At 35.7% G+C, this 26,513-nt stretch overlaps 1 protein-coding gene and 1 long non-coding RNA gene across 2 annotated transcripts; both read left to right on the forward strand.

Moving 5' to 3' along the window:
- Nucleotides 1–4,674: 4,674 nt before the first annotated feature.
- LOC126829348 (uncharacterized) lies at nt 4,675–7,555 on the forward strand. The gene is made up of 3 exons (XR_007683365.2): nt 4,675–4,809; nt 6,502–6,831; nt 7,260–7,555. It is a non-coding gene; the product is annotated as an uncharacterized LOC126829348 (long non-coding RNA).
- A 470-nt stretch (nt 7,556–8,025) lies between these two features.
- LOC126829343 (uncharacterized) lies at nt 8,026–18,007 on the forward strand. Its single transcript, XM_050559142.2, has 7 exons — nt 8,026–8,352; nt 8,934–9,320; nt 11,729–12,073; nt 13,615–13,920; nt 14,303–14,381; nt 16,483–16,547; nt 17,788–18,007. Exons 2-7 carry the CDS (start codon nt 9,167–9,169, stop codon nt 17,892–17,894), a joined length of 1,056 nt encoding a protein of 351 aa, XP_050415099.2. The 5' UTR covers nt 8,026–8,352; nt 8,934–9,166; the 3' UTR covers nt 17,895–18,007.
- Nucleotides 18,008–26,513: the final 8,506 nt, after the last annotated feature.

Raw genomic sequence — 26,513 nt, forward strand, 5'->3', positions numbered from 1 at the left:
TATACTGAAGAACAAAACAACTGAGGTTGCATTTACAAACAGGTATGACAGTTCTTATTTTAAAGGGTGGCGGGCATTATCTAGTCCGGGGTTCGGTACTTGGTTTGTACGTGCAGGTTTTTTTCCGGGTACTCTAAAATAGTCTCCCCAAAAAATGGTTATAGTCGAGTGGACGTTATATGGTACAGAATGCTTGAGTGAACTAGGACATTCATAATTTATTTTAACTTGAAACCTTTCTCCACATTTTATCTATGGTCAACAGTCTTTTTGTTTTATCACCCCAAAATGAAAATTATCTACGTGTCGTTGTATGTGTTAATATAGGATTGTGTATGGTTCTGGACCAGGATTTGACAGCCCTAAATATACAGTAACTAGTCAGTTTGATGAGGATGCCCCTTGGAATTCTTACATACAAGTCATTATCAATAATCCGAATTGCACTGATGCTGCTATGTATGAATGTGCTACATCTGGTGATGCACGTGTTGGACCTGATAGTTATCGATATAATCAAACAATTACAATTCGAGGTAAGGGTGACAGTTACAATTTGGAATACGATTACTAATTGTAACGGATGTAGGGTCGTTCCTTCCGAATATATCGGATATCTAATATAGATGATTTCCACTGGATTGCAATTAATAGACATTTAGTTATTCAGTATATTACCACAATGTACAATTTTATGTGTACACAATACTGAATTTATTAATATGCAACGTGTCGGCGAGGATAAAATCTTTTGCTTGATTAAGACGTTAGTATCCTCATGGAAACGATACATATTAATAAATATAGTATTTGTGTATCCATAAAGCCGTGTCTAGTTTCGATTAATATTTCTATTCCCAATATTTGACCTCTCTTTTGTCAACTCAGTGGTTGAAGGAAAATGTTTATATTATAAAATTTATAAATATCACAGGTGTCGGGAATGGGTGTGGTCGATATAATTATATATGCTGAACACCCCGTTATTATATCAGGGGGATCACGTGGCTAAGTGGGTAAGACGCTGGCTCGCTAGCCTGGAGGTCGGGTGTTCGATCCCCGCATTGGCCGAGAAAGTTCATCCAAATTCCGTGTACATATTGGCGTGCACATAAAAGATCCCTTGGCAGTTGGGATTCGATATAAGAGTAGACCGTAGCGCCGCTGCCAGGGCAAAATTTCCCCCATAGCACACTGTATGGCGTATTCCCGTCTTCATTAGCCCAGTTTAGGAGCAGAACAGTTGGACGTTAAACCCCATTTCATTTCATTGCATTTATTATATCAGAATGTATCGATAATTATCAATCAATTTGTTAAATACCTATCTATTGCAATTGCTTTAACCAGGTAATATGTCAATGGCAATCAGCCCTAACAGAAGATTCCTCAACATCAACGAAACTCTAGAAATAGAATGCAGTGGTGAAGTGGGAAATCCTCCACAAAATATATCTTGGGAATGGAAACTACCCGGTAGTAATAACTGGGTACCGTATCCTATTCCTTCTGATATAAGAGATGGCGATGTCATCCCCCCTAATTCTACAAGATGTAATTATTTTACTAGAAGTTCTTTAAGATACAAGGTTGATGAAGGTGATAATGGCAAAGAGGTCAGGTGTATTGTAGAAGACGTAGACGCACTGAGTGTAAAGACCACTATTAAATTAGCCAGTAAGTTGTTTCATTTCAGTTCTTTGTTTTCGTCATGACATTAAAGGTGTTGTTGGAAACTTGGACGCACTGAGTGCAACGACAGCTATTTATCTAGCCAGTAAGTGGGTTTTTTTTATTTCTGTCTTAAATTTGTTTTCGTCATAATATAGGAAGCAATTGTTTATGTATGTGATGTTGGCTTCAGATCTGTGGTTGTCTAGATTTTTTTCGTCGTATAACAAGTCTAAAGAAAGCACATATAATTTGTAAAATGTACTTTGTTGACTTATTGCTTAATTGTATTCCTGGTAATATAGTGTATCAGTGACGGCATTGGTCAGTGATAGGAATGAAGCTAATTAAAATTTCAAATATGTCGGTCTGGGTTTTCTGAAGTTGTTTGTATTGATTGCTCTATTACAGTTTTTGACGCGACACGAATACATATTTCACCATCAACGAAACTTCTAGTTGGGGCTTCATATTTAACCATAAACTGTTCACCAATAGAAACAAGCGGTTATACTTCACTGGAATATATAGAGATTACAAGACGTTCTGTAGGTTCGCCTAAACGTATAGCTTTTATTACATCCTCTGGAATAACTCATGGTCCTGGTTTGACACAACCCAAGTACAACATCAGTGGGGAGTTTACTGGAATAGCAGAATCGTATCTGCAGATCGATGTATTGAACCCCGATTGTACGGAAGAAGCTGAGTACCAGTGTGTTACAGTGGGAAGTTCTGATTCGGAGACTCAACGTCTACAAGCTACAGCCACTGTTGCCTTTGAACGTAAGCATCTATTGTATCGATTTGATAACAATTATGCTAAATTTAGTTGTTGCCTGTTGATAAATGCAGGAAATACACCGCAACGCAACATGGTTATTAATTAGAATCTTTACAAATATTCGCGGAGTGGCATCGCGGTTTCCCCGTTTCCTTGGCAACATTCATCACTATATATATAGAGTATGCAGGGTCAGTGACCACAAGCTGTTTAACTTCACAAGTAACAATGCACTGTCACTGTCATGTAAGTAATGGGAGTGTGGTAGAAATGACGATCAACTTCAGAGTCATGTTTAAAACACACATTATGTGATAATATGTTAACGTGACGCATGAGAAGTCAAAATAAACAGTATAAGAGCAACCACGAGGAAATGCCAAGGTCAATAAATATATATATACGTCACAGTTGGATAATTATAATTACATAATAGTGGTTCACACGTGCAATGAAGAATACTCAGTTACATGTTAATTCCGTTTATAGTAAAATGTAGTGTAAAAATCAGACACAAATTCAGACAATGCTAATGTAATCTAAATATAAGTAGATTGAACTTGACATATTAAGCGTCGCTGTGTATTTTTCTTAAATTTAATCTCCACTTGTTTTGTTAAAATCTATAATTCATACAACTTTGTCTAACTCTAAGGTACTTTAACAATGTCAACCAACCCTAACAGAAGGTTCTCTAACATCAACGAGACTCGAGATATAGAATGTAACGGTGAAGTGGGAAATCCCCCACAAAACATTACCTGGGAATGGAAATCCCCTGATGGTGACTGGGTTGTTTATCCTAATATGGAAAGCGTAAACAATAGCATCATTGAAGCACTACCATCTACCAGTTGTTATTATTTTACAAGAAGTATCTTGAAGTATAAAGTAGTATCTGATGACAATGGAAGACAATTCAGATGTACAGTTGGTGGTCCAGAACCAGCTTATAGGACGACAGCAATATATTTAGCCAGTAGGTCAGTTTATTCTCGTTTAAATGGATCTTAAGTTCATATAGGCAACGCCCATCCTTAACTACGGTGGAGAGCATTCTAATCTTCTTTTATGGCATGCTTGCTATTATAAAATCGAGCAGGTGAGGAGTAGAATACTGGTAAGAGAATGTGTTTAGTTAGCGTATGACTACATTATTGCTGTGCACTGCAACTTTACTATACTGTTTGTCACAATCGCGATGACATATATATTTATATGGTTCGTATTTGTTCAGTTATAACCATGTGTGTATGTTGTATACTAGCTTTATATCGCCGACAAAATATGACGAATCATACAATTGTTTTTAAACAGGACAATTGGCATCAATAAATAGTTAAAAAGATTACTGGCTGACTGGTAATTACAGTACCAATTTATATTATGTATCTTTTGTCCAACAGATATGGATGCCGCACGTGTTCAGGTAACACCAGGAGATAGTTTACCGGTCGGAGCAGCGAATCTAACGATACAATGTTCTGTTATTGAAACATCAAACTTTACATCCCTGAACTACATCCAGATACTAAAACACAATCCACAGACTCCAGAATTTTCAACAATCTTAGCATCAATATCTGCAGCTGGAGCTACTCTTGGATCTGGAATTATTCAATCCAAATATAATATTATTGGAGAATTTAAAGGAATCGGGGAATCATATGTTCAATTGGTTATAACCAATCCTGATTGTACAGATGCTGCTCGGTATATCTGTTCTACTAATGGTGTTACCGATGATGGTAATCAAACTCTACAAGCCAATACGGTTGTTAATGTGGAGAGTAAGTTATAAATTACCTAAATTAATTGGATGGCGCCGTTTATTACACAAATACATATTACGAACACGGTTTTTATGTTCATAATTATCTAAATTAATTTGATTTTATTTATTTAGAAAATAAATGCAACGAACAATTATTCTGATGGAAACTCCTTTTCCAGTTCATCATCATGCGACCCTCGCATATTTTGGTTGATGTTTTCATTTATTAAAGGTGAAGTCAGTCATCTTGAAATAAAGAGCGAACCAGAAATACCGATCTACTCACGTGGCACTACGATAACCCTAGAATGCAGTGGATATACAGGAACACATCAACATCAGTGGTCGTGGGTGTATTCAAAGTATTATACACTCGTCAATTATGTATCCAACTCTAACATTCCACCACTCTCTGATCAACATGACGTAGTGAACCAGACATCATATAATCCAGAATGCGGTAACTTTTCACGCACATCGTTGACTTATGTGATAAGGGACGATGACAATGCACTGCGATTTACATGTAAACTTGGACAGTCGACTTCCTATTCAAAGAGTATAAGCATCTGCATTGGAGGTGAGAAACTCTTCTCGTATTTAATATCATCCAGTTGTTTTGTTGGTGGTGGTGGCGTAATAAAGCACAATCTTTATATATTGATAATATAATTCAGGATGTGCATCATATTCAGCAGTATATCTCCAGTAAAAGCGCCCAACAAAAATTTCAGTGCGGATACACAGGGAATGCTTACCTTAACTAGTGTAGGATAAACCAAATCTATTCACTTGATAAAAATATTCACTTGACAAGAATATTCACTTCGTGAAAATATTGACTTAATAAAAAACATAGATATTCGCATGATATAAGTATTCATTTGATATTAATTTTGATTATATTATAGATATTCCCTTCATATAAATATTCATTTGATATTAATTTTAATTATATTATAGATATTCCCTTCATATAAATATTTACTTGATATTAATATTCACTTAAATATATAAATATTGATTATATTATAATTTTGATTATATTATAGATATTCCCTTGATATAAATATTTACTTGATATTAATATTCACTTAATATAAATATTCACTTGGTATTAATATTAACTTGATATAAATACTTACACGATATTAATATTTACTTGATATTAATATTTACTTGATATTAATATTTACTTGATATTAATATTTACTTGATATTTACTTGATATTAATATTTACTTGATATTAATATTCAATTTGAAATAAATACCAACTCGATATCAATATTCATTCGAGATGAATATTCACAAAATATTAATATTCACCTGATATAAATATTCATATTAATATTGATTATATTATAGATATTCCCTTGATATAATATTCATTTGATATAATATTCATTTCATATTAATATTCACTTGATATCAATATTCCCTTGACATAAATATTCATTTGCTATAAATATTCACTTGACTTGATATAAATATTCATTTGATATAAATATTCATTTGATATAAATATTCATTTGATATAAATATTGAATTCTAATTAAAATTGGAAAGGAAATTCCAACTGGTGTAATACTCCTATATTATTGTCATCAGTAAATAACAATTTTGAAATAGTTAAATTTGGTGCAATGGTTATATAATGAAACATATTAAATTGCCACAGATATAATTGTACATTACGTCGACGCGTTATTCATTATGACAAAAATCCCCAATCAAATATGGAAAGATAGATTTTAACCAGGTGGGCATTGGCTGTTATTAAACTGTCAAAAATAATATATAAAACGATCTAACTCTCAGTTAAACATATAAGTAAAATTCAATTATTAGAAAAAAAACACTAAAAATTAAATTTTTGGCTAGTACATTCATCGTTGTTAAACGAATTGTCAGGCTAATTTAATGCGTTACTATACTGTTACAATAACAGAGGAAAATGACATATATTATGTAAAATATAAAAACTAAAACGAAATAACATTAATTAAACATCAAACATGATTAAAATAATCACCACTTAGCATTCAAAATTAGGTTATATTTAGCGATAAAGTTGCTTTCTTTTGTTTCCAAGAGATCATTATTAATAATATTGAGCTTGTACAATGGTAAAGGTCAATTCAAGATTTTTCCTTTGAACAAGCTGATATGTTACAGCTGATTCATCTATATATTTTATAGCTGATCCCTCTATATATATGTTACAGCTGATCCCAATATATGTTACAGCTGTTCACTCTATGTATGTTACAGCTGAACCCGAACAACTAAAGATGTTAACAACCCCAGTCGGAAGAAGGGTGTATGATATCAATTCTACAGTGGAGATGAAATGTACGGGGCTGGTAGGCGTTCCCTTAAAGAATTGGACATGGCAGTGGCGAGATGATCCGTTGAATAAAACGTGGCAGCCCTATCGATACCCAGATAACATTAGCAATATGTATAACTCGTACAAGTTTGGTTGTGACTCGTTCACCTCTTCAACTTTGAAACATACCATGACAGATAGAGGAATAGAGTTCAAATGTATTTTAGGGAGTTCCGAGGCCTACAGTTTTACAAATACTCTTTACCCTAAAGGTAAGAAAAACACGAAATTTGACACCGCAACCTAAACGTATAAATGTGTTATAGTCTGAGATCATGTGTCAGCAATATTTGTAAATCCTACTTTTGATTCATCTGACAGTATCAATCACCCCCGTATCTTAAGAATCATTCGGGGGATTCCCCGTCATTGTCTATCACCTCGTATCTTGAGAGTCAAACGAGGGATTCCCCGGCATTGTCCATCACCTTCGTACCTTGATAGTCATACAAGGGATTCCCCGGCATTGGTCATTACCTCCGTTATGCAAGAGATTCCCATGCTTTGAAATTTCGCCCATCGATCTTGAAAGTTATCCCCGACTCAGTTTCCATTTGGTGTGTAGGTTGTAATACCTTTCATCTGTTGAAGACTGATTGTTTCGTTGCCTTAGCTATAAATTACTGCATATATTTTTTAGTGATCTCGTCCGGTCAATTACAAATTCAAAATCTACCAGACGCCGGAACCAAAACCCGAAAATTGAAATTGAGATGTTCACCGCAAGTCGATGCTGGTTATGTAAGACTAAACTCAATATGGATTAAACGTAATACATACCAGACCTGGAAAATTGATAAATCTGGGCATTCATCATTTTATGATCCCGGTGTTGCTGTCACGAGTTCTTTTGACCCTGCAGCACCACTGAATTCGTATCTAGCAATTGAATACATCCCATCCTGTGGCGGCCACCGCCAATTTAGCTGTAGTACAACCGGGATCACAAAAGATAAGCTACAGCGTTTAGAGGACATTAGAAATGTCACAGTTAACAGTAAGTATCGGTTTTATTTGGCCGCCCCCTTGTCCTGTACTGCTGACAAGAGAAAATCGACCTGAAAAAGCCCGAGCCGACCCCGTGTCCCGACCTTGAACCCCACCAACAGATTTTTCTACAAGTATTCTAATACCCTTTCTATTAAAGTTTTTCTACTAATACTCTGTTTATTACAGTTTTCCTACCAATAATCTGTTTATTACAGATGTTCTTACCAATACTTTGGTTATTAATGTTTTCCTACCAATAGTTTAATAGTCTGTTTATTACAGTTTTCCCCACTAATATTAAGTCTATTACAGTTTTTCCTGACAATACTCTGCTTGTTACAGTTTTTCCTGACAATACTCTGCTTGTTAAAGTTTTTCCTGACAAAAGTTTAATACTATGTTTATTACAGCTCTACCCACCCGTATTGATACAAGTAAAAAACCAAACACGCCCTTTTCTACAGTCGGCGACCTTCTCCAATTCAAATGCGAAGGGGATATTGGCAACCCTCCACAAAATCTCTCCTGGCTGTGGAGACCTAATTCTAATTCTCCATGGAGGGTTTACATTCATTCCGAGGATATATCCACTGCTATTGTTCGACCGCATTTAGAAGGATGCCAATATTCGACAAGAAGTTTCTTAAGTTATACTGTGAAAGATGACGATAATGGTAAACAATTCCGATGTACAGCCGCAGGCTTGGAAACTCATAACCAGGACATAACCATCTATTTAAATAGTAAGTTGTTTTGCATCAATTTCAGTTAATATACTATTTTCCACGCCAATGTATGTATTATGTGGGTCGCCTACAGGATGCTTAATCCTTATTACATTTTTGATCTGCTACTGAGACATAGATGCTGTGTGGACGTATTTTGAATAGGTTCATTGAACTATTTTAATATGTTTAAAGATCTGGTGTAAAAAGCCTCGTGTGTGGTCTGTGGGGTTGAGGTGTCGAATAGTCAAACGCGTCATATGTAGATTTGCAGCGATTTCTTTATACGACTTTCTCCGACTATGATAGAAGTAAATAGCTTCGTATGGTCTGTGGGGTCACGTAGCCGAGTGGTCAAACGTGTGCTCTGTATATCATACGGACTGTCAAAATGCGTGGTTTCTATCTCAGGAGAACCATGGGTGTTAGTTGCCGCGTGGTGTTTTGTATCGGTTCCCGGGTATCAAACCCACCGCCTTCTGCTAAAAACTCCAACGCGGACGCGATATATCCAAATAAAGATAAACCTAAATTGTGTAGAGTTTTCGCTAAACCCTATGTGAATGTTTGTCATTAACAGACTGTCCTTTTATTTACAGAGGTTGATGCTATCCAGATTTATATTTCTCCGCCAGTTTTTAAACTAAACAAAACTAGTACATCAACCATAGAATGTTCACTAAAAACGTCCTATCTTAACCACATAATACAATCAGTTGAAATACAGAAACAGCCACTAAAAACAACAGAATCTAGTATTTTGTTAGGGTCTGTAGGCAACGGTACTGCTGTTCTTGGACCGGATATATCACCCAACAAATATAGCCTTCAGATGATATCCACAAGACCGGGTGTTTTTACTAAAGCAGTCTTGACAATTAAACAACCAGATTGTTCAGATACAGGGCAATACAGATGTCTACTAAAGGTTTCGAACAATGCGGGAATTACTAACTTACAAGGTGATTTTCACCTAAATGCAACAGGTAAATTTATGTTTTATTGTACTATATCATTCTTAGTGAGAAAACAAACACCACGTTTCGATCCACTTATCAGCGGTAGTCAAGTAACAAACATCCACGGTTCGATCATCTTCAATAGAAGGCTTGATCTCGCCTTAACTACGTACATCTTATCAAGCTAGATGTTGTAAAACTCGCGGTCGTTGCTTCAGGAACATGCGGTTCGATACACTTATCAACGTTAGTGAGATAACAAACACCACGGTTCGATACACTCATCAGCGATAGTGAGGTAACAAACACTACGGTTCGATACACTCATCAGCGATTGTGAGACAGATAACTGTAACATCGGGTCATATCTGGATAGATTTGACAATATTGCCTAAATGTTTCACTTTTCTTTTACATAGCTGTACCCACTGGACAGATTGAGATAATTTGTATACGGATGAATGTTGACGTATTATATCCGTCCGTATTTGATTACACTTAAAGCGGTGGACACCCTAGCCGAATGTGTCCACTGTCATTCGGCCGAATGATTCGCCCGAATCAAACAGGTTTGATATATTCGGCCGAATTATATTCGCCTGGTGTGTCCGCTTCGCCGAAGCATTCGGCCGAATGTAGAATTCATTAGCCAATCACCACTCATATCGAGAAGTGACGTGATAGTTTGAAGACATGTTTAATCATGTGACATGAAAGGTGATGCAATCGACTGGTGAATCGGGCGAAGCATTTGGCTAGTGTGCCCACCCATTCGGCCGAATAAAATTCGGCGCCGATTGATTCGGCCGAATGATTCGGCTAATGTGTCCACTGCTTTACGAAAATGTTTTGAGTCAAAATACATGTATCTTGACGATCTGCAGCATCCCACAATATCTTGGATTATGATATTTGCCCCTCTCAAAATGTGAATAGTACAAAGTTGGTGGGTTCTCTCCATAGCCAACAAGTTTTTGTCTGATTTAAATTAAACTTAAAATATATGGTACAGACGCATGCTTTTATCACACATGGCGATATTTCGTTGCCCGAAAGTCAACCATCTTCAAATTGGTCGCCATCCTGGATTTTCGAATGGCGAATGCGGTTTTATTAAAGGAATATTTCTGCTAACTGTATCCGCATTTAAAAGACTTCCCTTGATATTTATGCATTTTTAAGTTAAAAATTCTACACTAGGAATTCGTTTGTATTTTATCCAATTGTGAACAAGATATGTACGACTACCAGCTATTACAGTAACACGATTTCGCTCGTTCAAGTTGTATGTCGGGTATCGTTCACGGAAACAGAACATACATGTCTAGAACACATTCATGATGCTACTTGACTATTGAGGTATTGATTATGCCTTTATATCGTCCACAAACTTTGTTTTATTATAAGTAATGGGTTATCAAGCTTACGACTGTCCCCTCGCAACCATTCATAATAACATTATAGAGTGGACACTAGATTTGATATACGTTTCTTGGTTATTATTTTCATTGTTTGTGTATTTAGTGTCCGTGGGTTTGTCTTGTGTTTAAGCGTGTTGGGAACCTCCTCCTACACTACTGCCCCCTTGTATCCATTCACTAGATTTGACATATACGTTTGTTGGTTATGATTTTACATGCCTGTTTATATCGTGTCCTCGGGTTAGTCTTGTGTATTTTGTGACGATGTGGTGAGGTGACCCTCTTGTATTTACTATAAGGATCTATCAAGTACGGTATTTGATATAATAGTTTTGTATCGGTTCCATTGTGCATGAAAATTAAGCCGTTCCACAAAAAGCTCGATGCGTCATTTAGCGCTATAAGAATCCGTTGCAAACTACAATATTTGTGAAACTTTAATCTCCAATATCAGTCCAAAATTTAAAATTCTAATTCCATCCAAATCTCTGGCAATAACATTAAATGTCATCGATTGTGGAGAAAACGGTTCGAGCTTAACAATAATTATTTATTTAATTTCATACAATGTGTTATATCAACTTCGTTTAATCTAGTCTAGATAATACAAATAACAAATAATTTCATCCACAAACCCTGACAATAACATAAAATGTCATCGATTGTGGGGAAATAGGTTCGAGCTTGCTATATAGACCAGGAACTATGCATGACGTCATCGTACAAATGTCCAAGGAACATGGATGTCGATCGTACTTGAATAATAAGAACAAGATGAGTTTCTGGTCCCCACACAAATGTGATAATAATACGCCGATCCATATTGCCTATCTATTCTACCATGGACCGCCCACGCCAGTTTTAGCATAATTTAAACCGTTCCCGCAAATTTACGGCATTTGGTTCCATCAGTGAATATGGCTGATATAAATCAAACGTTTCTCTCGGTGTAAATAATAATTATTTCAAACCAGGTATCATATTTTCCTTCATTTTATTATTTATATTTCCAAGGTACACAATCTATGGTTGTTCGTCAACCGGAGCAATCTGTGTATCCAAGTCCTACCAGAATTAGGCTGGAATGTAGTGGTATCGTAACAGACTGGTCTTGGCAATGGCGACATCCCGGAGACAGATTAACATGGCAGTCGTTTCCTTTTACTGATAATGTTACGGTTGAAAAATTGTTAGATCCCCGTGGAGACGGGACTACATCAGTCTGTCAGGGTGAAACACGAACAGTCTTGACATATTTGACCAAGGCGCAAGAAAATGGCGTACAGTTTCGCTGCACGTTTAGCGAATCTGGTACCACAGCCACTACAAGAATACCATTTACAACTGTCTGTATAGAACGTAAGCATGTTTTCCGTCAGTAACTTAGTATTTAGGTCAGGTTACAATAGTTACAACCTTATGTATAGAAAATTAGTCAGTATACAATAATTACTTCGGTTAGGAAGTAACGAACAGTCGTTGTCGTTATGAGTAATTCGGTTTGCAATATTTACGACCATCCGTTATAAATAAAGTCAATTACACTAATTACAACCGTCTATTAGATATATTGTTTATGTGGCATTTAGTTAATGGGTACATTGATAAACTATAACACTACTAGTGGAAAACAACTACTGATATATTTAGGCGACACTTCGAAGAGTGTTCTCTCAGCGTTATCAAGCTTATACAATATAACAAAATATGATGCGGCTATATATAGCCAAAACAACAACAGTAAGTCAGTTAACAATAGTTACCACCGTCAGTCAGAAAGTAAATCTGTTTACATTATTATCGACCTTCCGTTAGAAAGCAAGTCAGCGTACAATGGCTACAACCGTCAGTATGAGAAGTAATTAAACATACATTATGCAAGAGCTAAATCTGCCTATTGCAGGTCTTTCTTTAGGCCTGAAATGTTATCTAAATTATTAATTGGACATTAATTAACTTTTCCAGACTTATCCACTCTCGGTGTCAACGCTAGCCTGCGATATTTACTGGATTAGGTCGATTAGGATCCGATTTGCTGCTCAACTTTCATTCATGATTTAATCATGAAATGGGTAATCGATACTACGTTTTTTTTTATCGTACCGACTTTAGTAATGATAATTAAGGCTAGGCCGAAAATTCAATCGCTAAAATTTCGGTTCAGAGTGGATCAATTTGACTGAAGTTTTCAGCAAATTCTCTTTACATTATCTAGTTTTTAACTATTATTTTAACTATTATTATCTAATCTCCCATAATGTATCTTCAAGTAAGTCAGTTTAAAATGTTTACGACCGCCCGTGCAGAAAATAAGGCAGTTTATAATATATATATAAGCATTTACCACTTAACAAAGTGCCACCTATTCCAATGCTCGCAATTAACTCGGGGAACCAAAATGTCATTATATATAGCGATGGCGACCGAATTATTAAATTGAATCAGTTTTAATTAGTTGACTTTGTACGGGTAAAATATCGCAATTGTTGTAACATTCATGAAGTGATTGTCATTTTTGTCATAGCCATCATGATTAAATACTGCACCAAGTACAAAATATATAATGTGGTGCATTTACACAGAATGCATACTGACACCCACCTACTAGCCATCTTGAACATGCCTTTATTCACCTTAGAGGGGTACAGCAATTAACTTGGGTCAAACTAGTCAAAGATCAAATACCACAATGACATCATATATAATGCAACATTGGTGTACAAGGTATATAACTTAGGGACATCATAGATAACACCATTAAATTCACCGTGAAAAATTATTATTGTTAAGTTATTTTTATATTTTTAAGTTCAAGCTTTTGGTTTCCATAGACAAAATATACATATATATAAAGTAATAGTAACATATCTTTGAGAACAATATGTATTTTATTTTTACAGAGGAACCTACCAACCTGAAAATGGAGGTGATTAGAGACATTGATAACCGTCCATCGTCAGTTGTATGTAGTGGAGTTACTAGAATTATGCGTGAGGAGTGGCGATGGGAATGGCGATCGCCCCCATCTTACCCCAATTGGTCAGCCTATCATAATAGAAGTGAAAGTAGGAGAACACTCAACAATAACAACTGTTCTTACTCTACCAGATCAACTCTAAATCTTACTACAGACACCGTAACAGAGCTGAGATGTATTTTAGGGAATTCTTATAATCAAAGTCTTAATCTCAAGTTTAACATAACAGGTAGATACCTTGATATACAACACTAAATGAAATGGGGTTTACCGTCCTACCTTTCTGCACCAACTGTCATATAATGAATTGTGCTATAATAGAGACTTTACGTGCACGCAAATGTGTACACGGGTCCTCTTTTTTGTGGACCATCCGAACGACTACACGTTGTCCCTTGACAAACCCTATTTAGAAATATGGGCAACAAAACTATAAACAAAAACGCTTTAAATTCTGAAATAAATAGCTGGGGTTACATACAACCGAACAACTACGCTGTTATACACCTAATATTTATAAATATGAATGCTTATATTTTCGGTTTGAAATATATATTGAAAGATTCCTTATTAAAATATGAAATGATTAAATTTATGGGTTTTTTTTAAAGATAGAGTTAAAGATAAAGACTGTTCAAGCTGCGAGTGTAAATTAAGGAAGGTATACTCTACTTCCGGTAAACATTGTCAGTAAGTTCAAATATTTATATTATTTTATGATAATTTGCTCTTCAAACAAAAACGCACCCTTCCTCCAAGTGTAATGTGGCGGCAATCTTGGATGTACACGATAAAAGCTATATTCACCAATATATCCACTTCTTAACTTACCACCCAAACTTGTTTACCCTTTCAATGATGTTAACCTACAAACCAAACTTGTATACTCCTTCAGTGATGTTAACCTGCCATCCATACGTGTTTGCCTCTTCAGCAATGTTAACCTACTACCCAATCGTGTTTACTTCTTCAGCAATGTTAACCTACCACCTAAGCTTTTTTGCCGTTTCAGCGATGTTAACCTACCAGCAAAACGTGTTTACCCCTTCAGCGATGTTAACCTACAAACTAAACTTGTTTAGCCTTCCAGCGACGTTAACCAGTCACCTACACTTGTTTGCCCTTTCAGCGATGTTAATCTACCACCTAAACGTGTTTACCCCTTTATACAATTAGTGCAATAAAAGTCAAATTACCCCTTCAGTATCAGAGAAATGTTAACTTCTCACTTGAACGATTCGGCAATAACACAGATGTTTGTGTAACAAAACTCTTACATCTTGATCATTAGAATAGAACAGGATATAAACAGGCTTGCTGCTTTCATCTTGAGATATATAAATCTATGCTTTAGATAAGGTTTGAAGTTAAGGTTCCGATGATGAAACTAATTTCAGCCCCAATGTTCAACCCCACTAAAGTGATGTTCTGTTGGTAGAAATGAGTAAATCCGATTATATACTGAGCGCCATGGAAAAGGCATCACTTTTTTTCCCAAATATTTTATTACTTAGTGGTTTTGTATGTATAATATTATGCAATACTATGAACTATTGTTTCACACAATGCTCCCAAACGCAAAAAATATCGACCCGTGTGCACAAAAAAAAATTGCACGAGATGCACATGAAAAACCCAATATTCACGAGCAGCATTGTGTGTGAGCCCTTTAAAAGCATGTTTTCAACTTAATGTGCAGTACATGAACTGTGAAACGTCAATCTGTCGTAATTTGTTGTTGGACGTGTGAAGGAATCGAGCTAGAGATGCCGAGACTTACTGAAAATCAACGGAATAAAGCCATGGGAATGTCTACATGTGCTATTGCCAGACACTCCAATTGTCATCAGTCCACTATTGTAAGGTTGGTGGAACGTGTTCGAGTTACTGGATCAACACGTGACCGTCAACGCCCTGATCCACAACGCGTTACAACCCTGGCTCAAGACCGCTACATCCGGGTCACTCATCTGCGTGACAGATTCCGCCCAGCGACTCGAACAGGTGCAGCAATCGTCGGAAGACAAGGACCAGTAAGTGCCAATACCGTAAGATGTCGTCTAAGAGAAGTAGGACTCCGTGCATGACGACCTTATGTTGGAGCTATCCTCAGGGATCATCACCGTCAGCGGCGTTTGATATGGGCTCAAGGACACCAGACATGGAGAAGAGTAGACTGGCAAAGTGTGCTCTTCAGTGATGAGAGTGGCTTTCATCTTTATCCCGCTGATGGCCGTCAACGTGTGTGGAGACGTCTTGGGGAACGTCTTGCAGACTGCTGCGTCTTCGAAACGAATCGATGGGGTGGGGAAAGTGTAATGGTGTGGGGAGGCTTCACATTTCATCACCCGACCGCCCTACACATTTGCAGGGGTCGCGTTAATGCTGTAGCCTACCGTGATGATGGCCCGTGGAGGACACACGCGCTACTGACATCTGTGTCTTACTTTTGGTTTTGACCCCTCGGACTTTGTACCCTTGATTACAGATTAAACATCCATAAGTGTACAAATGTGTTGTTATTGATGTGTTCCCATTTCAATATTGTTCACAATAAGAAGCAAAATAAATAAGATATGTTTACAGGATCATTTTGTTATACGAAAAACTAAGTGATGCGTTTTCCATGGCGCTCAGTATATATAATAGGATATTGAAGCTGCTCTTTGGTAATATATAATTGAAATTAAAGATGGCAAAATAAAACTACATTATGCTAACTTATTCACGGCGATAGCGGCTCTTCAGGCATTTATTAAACATTAAACATTTATTAAAATGATTGTTTCAGGGACTTGTTGAGGCTTTATAAAGATTGTTTATCAATAGAAGACATAAATACGTTAGGTTGCCTTGGTAAGTTGTCACCCCAATTCGATGATGGGGAGGGGAATATTGTCCCTTTTTGTGATACGCCGTAATATATTATTATGGTGTATACTCTACAATTGACCACGCCACCCTAACGGTTTGACAAGCATGTCATGGCTAACAGGGGATCGTCTAAAATGATGATACCCTTATTTCGATTTCGCACAGTGTAAACTCAATCGTCAAGTAAGGAATGCAAGAGTTCCAAGCGATTATTTCGCCGTATGGGAAACATGGAATGTGGACATTTTAAACTATGTTCACGGTGTATATTGTTATGAATGCAGGTGTATAGTTACAATCGTTGATGTGTATATATCGATACGTAATAATATGTGCGTCGGAAATCCAAAGGTGTAACCATTTACAGCAAGTACGGTATTACCGAGGGTAACGTCATCACACCTAGGGAACCAAATTCTGATCCAAAATATTTCGTAGCCGAGTGAGTAGCCAATCAATGTGAGCTTGCGAACTCTGTTACAAAATAGGGAATATGGGGAATGTTCATCATTTTCCACCTTTAATTAAATACCCTTATCATGTCAGCTGTCACTTATGACAGATATTTGAGTCATGTAATGTCTGTTGTCTTGTAGAAAAATTTGTACAGTAAGCTAATAATCAGCTGTGTAACCATCTTAACACCTGACACGGGTCAAGGGTATAAAGAAGGGATGAGGAAGTTACTTAGAAAGTTAAGTTGGGAATAGGTTTTGAGTCCAGACCAGAGCGCCTAAGTTAGCGCTAGGACTCATTCAAGACAAGCTAACTAATAGTAAGTGCGCAGGAGGACCGTACTTCACACAATACATTATATGTTTGGATGAATAATAAAAGTATTATATGAAGTTAAACCAGTGTCATCAAGAACGACGAAGAACCAATATTATAACAACTCCTAGTTCTAGAAACAGTGAGCATACTGATACCTCACCGAAGCTCCTTCTTATTCTAGAACCAGTGAGCAGACTAATAGCTGACTGAAGCTCATTTATATTGTGAACTCCTTTCCAAGAAATAGTGAATATACTGATAGCTCACAGAAGTTCCCTTTTATTGTAAAACCCACGTTCTAGGGGCAGCGAGCATACTGGTAGCTCACTGAAGCTGGACCTTTAGAATTTGATTGTGAACTCCTTGTTCTAGAGACAATGAGCACACTTATAGCTTACTGAAGACCCTTCGTATTTGAACCTGTATTTTGTATTTTCGTATTTTTCAGCTACTGCCAGTGTCGGGGTTGGTATATTGACCCACTCATCTGTTCTACTGCATCTCGTTTCGTTTGTGGTGATCTTCAATTGTAGTTTCCGAGTTGAGATTAATTAATAGATCAATATAGATATTGTGATATGCAAATAGATTTGCAACTGGAAAGAAACGATATTATTTTATGTTAAAATACAAAGTAGCTAAGCAACAGTTGATTGATAATTAGTAGCTGGAAAGTAACGATATTATTTAATGTTAAAATTAAAATAAAAATAACTAAGCAACAGTTGGTAGTCAAAACTCAATACAGTTATTGTGATAGGCAGATCAATTTGTAGCTGGCAATCAACGGCAACAATTGATGTTAATTAATTATATATTGTGGTAACAAAACGAGTTTAGGCAGACATTTATCAACACATTGACTAAATATAACGCTAGAAGACACATCTATACCACTCATCAGCAAATTGTTATGGCACGTTCTCGTGCAGTCGGTGCAACGGACAGCCCTAGTAACAATGCAGTTCACCTATTCGTCATTGTTGAAGGGAGGTAACTCCGTCGCTGGTGGCGCTAGTTGAGGGGGATTTACGTTGTTTACAATTAATGGCTTCGCTTGACAACTTGACGTCTGCGATAAAAAGTCAAAACAAACAAACTGAACTTCCACTGTTCAAATTATTTATTATCAATTGATGATGCGACTTTAAATAATATACTTTTCCACATTTTTAACATAATTATATCTAATTTTCTCATGTGAAAACAGATCATCACAAAAAGCTACGATCGGTAGGTTGACAAAATCAATTAGGCTATTTTTAGTTACACTGTCACTCGATTTAGTTACACGCGCCCAAGTATTATGATCCGTCTAAATAGCCTTGATTCGATTCGGCTAGTATTATGGTCCCCCTAAACAGCCTACATTCTTCGGGTGAAAAATAAAAATGAGCTGTGTGAAAATTCGAAATATGAAATTGGTGTTTTGTATGTCCTTATCAGCCGTCGTATGTTCGGGATTCGCCGCTCAAAAATAGGCCTAGGCCTATTGGATGCGATGCATGTACCGTAGCTTATTGCCATTGGTGTACCAAAATTTCCCTTCGTACTCGTAGATCTAATATTTATAATTAAGCTCTTGTAACAAAAAACCTTAAATATATATTCGCCCCTCCGTAAATGAATGTTGGGGATATTTGGAGTGCTATGTTTAAAAAAACCAAAGCAAAAAGTTTACCCTCCCCCCCCCCCCCCAAAAAAAAAAACCAAGCAAAATTTTGGAAATAAATACTAATAGGCCTAGACGTAGACCTGAACATATTTTATAGTATTTAATTATGTTTCTATTCATTTCTCTTCTGATACACTTTTTAAAAATTGCTTTGGCTGTAAGTTTTTAAATCTAATTAAGATTTAAAAAAAAAAAAAAAATATATATACCCCCCCCCCTCTTTCTGAACAGACACCACAAAATAAACAATTCATTTCTCTTTTTTTTACTTCACAGACTTATAACTAATCAGCAACTTGATAAGATTATTAGATCACATTCATTGGTTCCCAAGAATAAACATTTAGAGTAAATTGACCAGCTATCTTCAGTCTTACATCTAAAACAACATGAAATAATTAAATATGAAGATTTGTGTAAACTTAATGATTTGGAATTGAAAGACTTACTCAGGAGATATCATTTAGTAATTATTGGCAAAAGGACCCATCATTTGGCACAGCTGTCTTCAATTTATAAATTTAATCAATCTACTAGTGTGCTTCATCAAAATATTTGTGACATTAAAATTCAGTTAAGGGCTGGACCCAAAATCTTAATTATTTGCCATCTACAACACTTTCACAGATTGAAGAAAATTTGATTAATGCTCATGATATTAAAACATGTTCTTCAAACTTTGAAGAATTCACATCAGAAACAATTAAGCGATATAAAGCTTTACACAGTTACGATCTTTGGGCTTCAGCGCATACACATTCTGTTCGGTTTAACAATCTTGCAGATAATTATTCATACTTTGCTTTACGCTGCAAAAGTAACCCATCTTGGGATACATCTGGAACTGTATATGACACATGCATTGTTTTAGATAGATCTAGTGGTAAACCACTTTGTGGTCATTGTTCATGCGTAGCAGGATTGATCGAGGCATGCTCTCATGTTGCTGGCTTACTATTTGGCCTAGAAGATATTGTTAGTAAAGGTTTAATAGAATTGCCTGACACTTCGTGCACATCTATTTTATGTTCATGGTCTGCACCAAAATCCAAAAATATTCAAGTGAAACCCCTTAAAGACGTTCCTATTGTATAAATAGGACCTCTAATTTGAAGAGTATCATCTTTAATCCAGTTAATTCTCTAAGGCTGGGGTAAAATTTGAAAAGGCACAACAGCTTTTTCATGAACTTAATTCATGTCGTCCAAATTTACCATGGTTGAAATCGGTAGATCTCAATAAGTGGAGACCCGTAAATAACAAACCCTTGCAAACATTTGGACCCTCAGATCTTAAGGATATATATAACTTGGATGCAGTTGAATTAGTACCATCTTTTATTATCGATATATACATACAATTATTACCCCCAAAATCGATATTAGAAAAATCAAATATCTTGTTAGCAATAGACAAAATGCAAATATTCATGACTTTATGACTATACTTTGCTATACTGATTCTGGGATAAGTGCAATTGACAAGAAAACAAAGTGAAAATAAAAACTGGTTTCATTATCGAAAATGTGTCATAACATCCAGCAAAATACATAATACTTACACACTGGTAAAATCAGGCAAAACATTACTTGATCATGGGAGCAATGACTGGCTTATAGAAGATACAATGGGCAATAGTAAATTTAAGGGAAATATAAATACTGCATTATGTTCTTATACATGAAAAAGATGCAGCTTCTGATTATCTAAAAGAAAAGCAGAAAACACATATATGCTGTAATCTAATGGAGAAAGGGTTAATTTTTTCAAATAAGGGTTGGTTTGTAACCAGTATTGATATAATTTTTTCATGTTCTTGTTGCGAGGATAAAATAGTAGTTGAAATTAAATGTCCAAAAACCATTGAAAACAAACCAACTACAGATTTTATAAATTCTATTAATTACTTAAAACCTGATGAGAATGGACAAACTCATCTAATTCCTTCACATACATATTATACACAAATACAAAGTCAAATGGCTATAACTAAAATACATAAAGCTGACTTTGTTGTATAGTCCAGTAAAGGAATTATAAGTACATGTAGTACAATGTCATTTGATTTAGATATTTGGAATGACGTGCATGGTAAGGCTAAATTATTTTACACAAATATAATTGTACCAAAATTAATGTCTAATTCTAATGAAATGCAATGATGTGTATGATAAGGCTAAATTATTTTATACAAATACAATTGTAAGAAAATTAATGTCTTATGAAATGCAATTTAGACATTCTTCAGAACTCCAGCCACTGCAGTGGTTTTTATATCATATTCTATTTCAATAAACAAATCGTTTAATAGTTTTGATTTTTACTTAAATGAAATTAATAGTCAATAAAATATACGAAAAAACTGTAATGGCCGAAGGTTTCCTCTTTAATTGTAAATAGTGGCTTAATTACTGAATTTATACATGTGTGTTGACAAAATATATAAAAGAAAACTGTAATGACCGAAAGGTTTCCTCTTAAATTGTAAATAGTGAATTTATACATGTTTGTTGATAAAATATATAAAAACATTGTAATGACCGAAGGTTTTCATAGTTACTTAATTTATACATGTTTGTTGACAATATTATGTTATATTTTTAATATTATAAGTGTTATTACTGTTATCAAGAGAAATTTATTTCTTCACAACTTCAAAAATGTCTTCAGTTTGTTTTAATTTTAAAAGCCTATACTTTGAGAAAAGGATCTTGAAAATTTACAAGATAAGCACAGGTACGATTTTTCGTAATTTTCTATCATGGCCAACTTGACCCCATTCTCTAGCAAGAGAAACTGTTTAATACGCCTTATTGCCCTTTCTATATGAACATGGGCCTCTGATATTTTTTTACTTCTTAGTACTTCATCTTTAGAAAATTGGGCCTTGTCTTTGGGTTTAAAAGGGGGAATAATTAACTGAACACCAGCAGGTAAATCATCGCAGATCGTAAGACCTCGGTCTGCCATAATGCACGTCCCTGGATCGAGATAAGATAATAAACTTTCAGAATCATTAGTAATAAATTTGTCGGAAGCTCTACCACCATACATTTGAGACACATATGTTACCGCTCCTGCTGGACTGATACCAAACATAAATTTCATTGTACTGTGATGCTTATAATTAGAATGATATTACTTATGAGCGGTTAATGAATGAGTCTCACTAAACAACTCTGTACAATCTATAATAATTTCAATATTATTAAAATCTTTAAAACAGGAAGCTTTAGTTTGCACAACAGATTCAATTGAAGGTATTTCAAAATGAAATGAAATGAAATGGGGTTTAACGTCCTACTGTTTTGCTCCGAACTGGGCTAATGAAGACGGGCATACGGCATACAGTGTGCAATTGAAGGTATTTCACATAAATTTGTAAGTTCTATTGATGTGGATGAAAATGAAGTTTCAGAAATACCAAATCGCTTTGAACAATCTTTTGAAGGCAAGCCTAATTTCAATCTTACTAGTATGCGGAGTTTGACAGCCATGACGTCATATCTGCCAGTTATCTGATTTTAAAATTAATGAAACTGGCAATTATGACGTCATATCTACCAGTTAACTGGTAGACGCAATGAATTAATGATACATTTTAGAACACATCACGCTATTTATAAAATAGAAATAAAACGATCGATATTCAGCGTCCTGCTACCTTTTGTACCCCCCCCCCCTCCCCTGCTGTTCTCCGACAGTTTTAAAGACTTTGGTTAAATATTTTTGTGTGAAGTATTAATAGTGACTTCTTTTTTTTAAAAAAAAAATTGTTTGAAGAGCTGGGTTCATGAAAATATGAACCCTATCGATGCTCAATGTCCTGCGACCATCGTTTCCGTTATCGTGTTAGAGACTATATATAACAAGTTTTAACATAAATGTTTTTTTTTTTTTTTTAAATTGAGTGTGCGACGTTCGGGACTGTGTAAACATTAACCCCGATGAACTCGGTTGATTCTCGGCAATCTAAGATTTTCTGTTAGAGGGCCAAGTTATTTGCCCTAAAAAGCTTGTGAACGAGATATAGGTTGGATTTCGTGAAGGATCATAGATCTTTATAACATTTAGTTAACATCCATGTTTTCCATTAACATAACCTACTATTGGGACATAGCTGCACGTGGGCGTATGTTCAAGTCTGTGTCGCTATCTTTACTTGTATAAGCGATTACGAAAAACTACCCCATCACCTCTACATTACGCCATTCATCTTCGAAGGTCAGACTGACTAATCTCTCCTCGTATCTACAAGTTATTTTGATTGCGAAATGTATTCAAATTGGTTAATTTATAGAGAATCTCCTACGAGTCTTTTTTGATATCAAAAAGGACGAGTAGGAGATTTTATTTATCACCCAATCCTTTCTTACATGCACAAATAAATAAATATAATTATTTGCTATAGATTTAATTTTTACTCAACCTGATTACATTACGGTGTATTGATACATCATATTTTTGACAGCAATTCAACCATAGCAAAATCCTTTATATTGCCCCAGTGTTTCCACCAAGGTCAATTAAATAAAAATAGTTCATTTTTAATAAAAAAAATAAAAGATAATTTTAATAAAAAATGAACTGTTCTTTGAAAATTAAAAAAAGTAGTTCCTTTTCAACTGACCAATCAAATTCATGCAAAGCGATATGTCCTAAGGAGATATCGCAATACATTATGAAATTGATCAAACAAGCGATATCTACTGTAGGATGTATTATTGGGTGATAAATTATCATATCTGCTAGTAGCCTACAGTTAGTTATCTGATTGTAATATTATGCTGAGCTTGGCAATCATGGCGTGATATTGACAATATTAGTAAATGTAGGAGGACCACACTACACGTAAACCAAACCGATAACTCTGTGGACAGAACAAATTATATAGACATCGCAAGAAATAAACAACAAGGACAGAATCAAGTTTATATTAATTGTCCATCTTTCTTCTGTACCACGACAAATTGAATATACGCGATTTTCTTCACGATAATGTCTTCTGTGGTATCTAACAAACCTCCACATTACTCAAGTACAACGTTGGGAAATTCGGCTATCAAAATAAGGCATGCCTATGTTGTTCTATGGAAGCCTGATGCGGCCATTTTATAATCTCGACTTCTCACAGCGATAAGTCGAGGAGTCAGCACCGAAAAGTGGAGGAAAGAGAGAGCGAGAGGATAATGATTTTCAGACTCTAAAAACCAAAACGTCGAAAAGTCAAGGATGAAAGAGCGGGAAGTTAAAATTGCATAAAGACCCCAAACGGGTTTTCATAGTTTACAGTAAGCGACATTGTAGAGAGATAATTAATGGACTGTATTCAAGACGAACGCAACTACCTGAGCTTAACATATAGCCTTTCTACTTAACATGTTATCTGTTCAATGCTGCAATAGCGAAGTGGGCTGTCACAAGTGGTTTTAGATGATTTCTATGATAAATCCAACCAATATTTCGAAGATAAAAATTCCTGTGCAAAGTATATGTTACAATATCTTGTATTTACCATTTATTTAAAGGGGAAGACCAACGATTTTCAACAAGGTTTCCATAAACCTTAAATATATATTGATAAATAATCCCCTCTGTAACACAAACATAAAAGTTTTTGTAAGCGAGAAATTAATTTTTATTAAAACCGGAAGTGACATAGTTGGTTCAACACGCTGACTGGGCTCTATAGTAAGCATACAGATTTGACACAAGTTTACTGGTGTATTGTGTTCACGCGTCGTCCTTTGGCCAAAAATCTGATCAAATCGGTTGTTTATTAGGATATCATAAACACGAATTTATGTATTTTTAACGTTTAGTACACAAAGCCGTCGCGTATATTCACTCATACTAAACTGTACGCTGTGCCTCAATTCACGCCACATGGCTAATTGTTTACATCACGTGGTTTGATTGACAGCTTGCAAGTGTCAGTGAGAGATATTTCGTCTGCTTGAATTTTTATGTGCGTGCTGAATCTGCTGACAATGCCTTTATTTATTTCAACGGACTTGTGGCACATATATATTCAAATAAATATATAAAATTCAAAAGTATGTCAACGTCAGACACCATCGTATTGGAATATAAAATATATCTTCTATGGGGGGTCTACAGTAATGCCGTAAAAACATTCGAGCCCAACCATTCTCAAGAGGAAATGGAATAGGCTACGGCCTATTCTTATATCGAATTCCAACTGCCAAGGGATCTTTTACGTGCACGCCAATATGTACACGGGTCCTCGGTTTTTCGTCCCATCCGAACGACTAGACAGCTACCCTTGTCAGGCCCTCCGCCCTGCATCACTGACAAGGGGAAATCACGCCGGATAATCTGGATGAACTTTCTCGGCCAATGCAGGGATCGAACACCCGACCTCCAGGCTAGCGAGCCAGCGTCTTATCCACTTAGCGTGGCTAAGTGGGGAAAAAAAGGAAAAGCCGTTCACGTCAACATTATGTGCCAAAATGCACTATATATTAAATGTCTCACATGCCCATAATTTTGATCTGTTTATGTTGAAAAACGCTGTCAGCAAGCACAAAGAACATCGAAGCAGACGAAACACATGTCACTTGCAAGCTGTCAATCAAACCACGTGATATAAACAATTATCATGTGGCGTGAATTGAGTGAATTTACACGACGGCTTTGTGTACTAAACGTTAAAAAAACCCCATAAATTCGTGTTTATGATATCCTAATAAACAGCCCATTTGATCAGATTTTCGGCCACAGGACGACGCGTGAACACAATACAGCAGTAAACTTATGCCAAATCTGTATGCTTACTATAGAGCCCAGTCAGCTTGTTGAACCAACTATGTCACTTCCTGTTTTAATAAAAATTAATTTCTCGCTTACAAAAAAATTTTTTGCTTGTGCTACAGAGGGGATTATTTATCAATATATATTTAAGGTTTATGGAAACCTTGTTGAAAATCGTTGGTCTTCCGCTTTATTTAAAGGCTCAATACCACTCTTGTTGTAACTGAATAATATGTCCCAATCTTTATTCTGCTCAACAAATTCTACTATTTTACAATATTCCAATTAATTGATGATACAAATTTCATCTTAACACAACTAATTTTGAAAATTGAAAAAATTCAACTAAATGATTTGAAAAGCCTGACGTAAAGCTTTTCAAATGTGACTTGGATTTAAAAATATTTTAAAACCCTTTGGACAAGTAAAATAGGATTTAATGGATAATTTACACAACAGGTAGGACACTAACACATCTAATACTTAGAATAAGGCTATTTTTTTATTTTCTGGAGCTGTCAAGCCAGCAAGAGTGTAATTGTCCCTTTAAATTGTCTTCGACTTATTGATCTACAAAAATGTAATTACTGTTATACTCGCAAAGGGGTGTGTATGTGTGTGTGGGGGGGTGGGGGCAAATCTTCGGCGCCATCCACAACCCAAACCCACAATGAATGTCAACAAAATACTGGCTATAACACTGTCTGGGCGCCCCGGTAGAACAT

The sequence above is a fragment of the Patella vulgata genome, chromosome 8 (genome assembly GCF_932274485.2).
Source record: "Patella vulgata chromosome 8, xgPatVulg1.2, whole genome shotgun sequence".
NCBI lineage: Eukaryota > Metazoa > Mollusca > Gastropoda > Patellidae > Patella > Patella vulgata.

Excerpts from the sequence above, each read along its gene's own strand:
- LOC126829343 (XM_050559142.2), top strand. The coding sequence starts at position 9,167 with ATGATATCCACAAGACCGGGTGTTTTTACTAAAGCAGTCTTGACAATT. Across the intron at positions 14,382-16,482 it reads ACTTCCGGTAAACATTGTCA|GGACTTGTTGAGGCTTTATA; the intron begins GTAAGTTCAAAT and ends TGATTGTTTCAG. Across the intron at positions 16,548-17,787 it reads AAATACGTTAGGTTGCCTTG|CTACTGCCAGTGTCGGGGTT; the intron begins GTAAGTTGTCAC and ends CGTATTTTTCAG.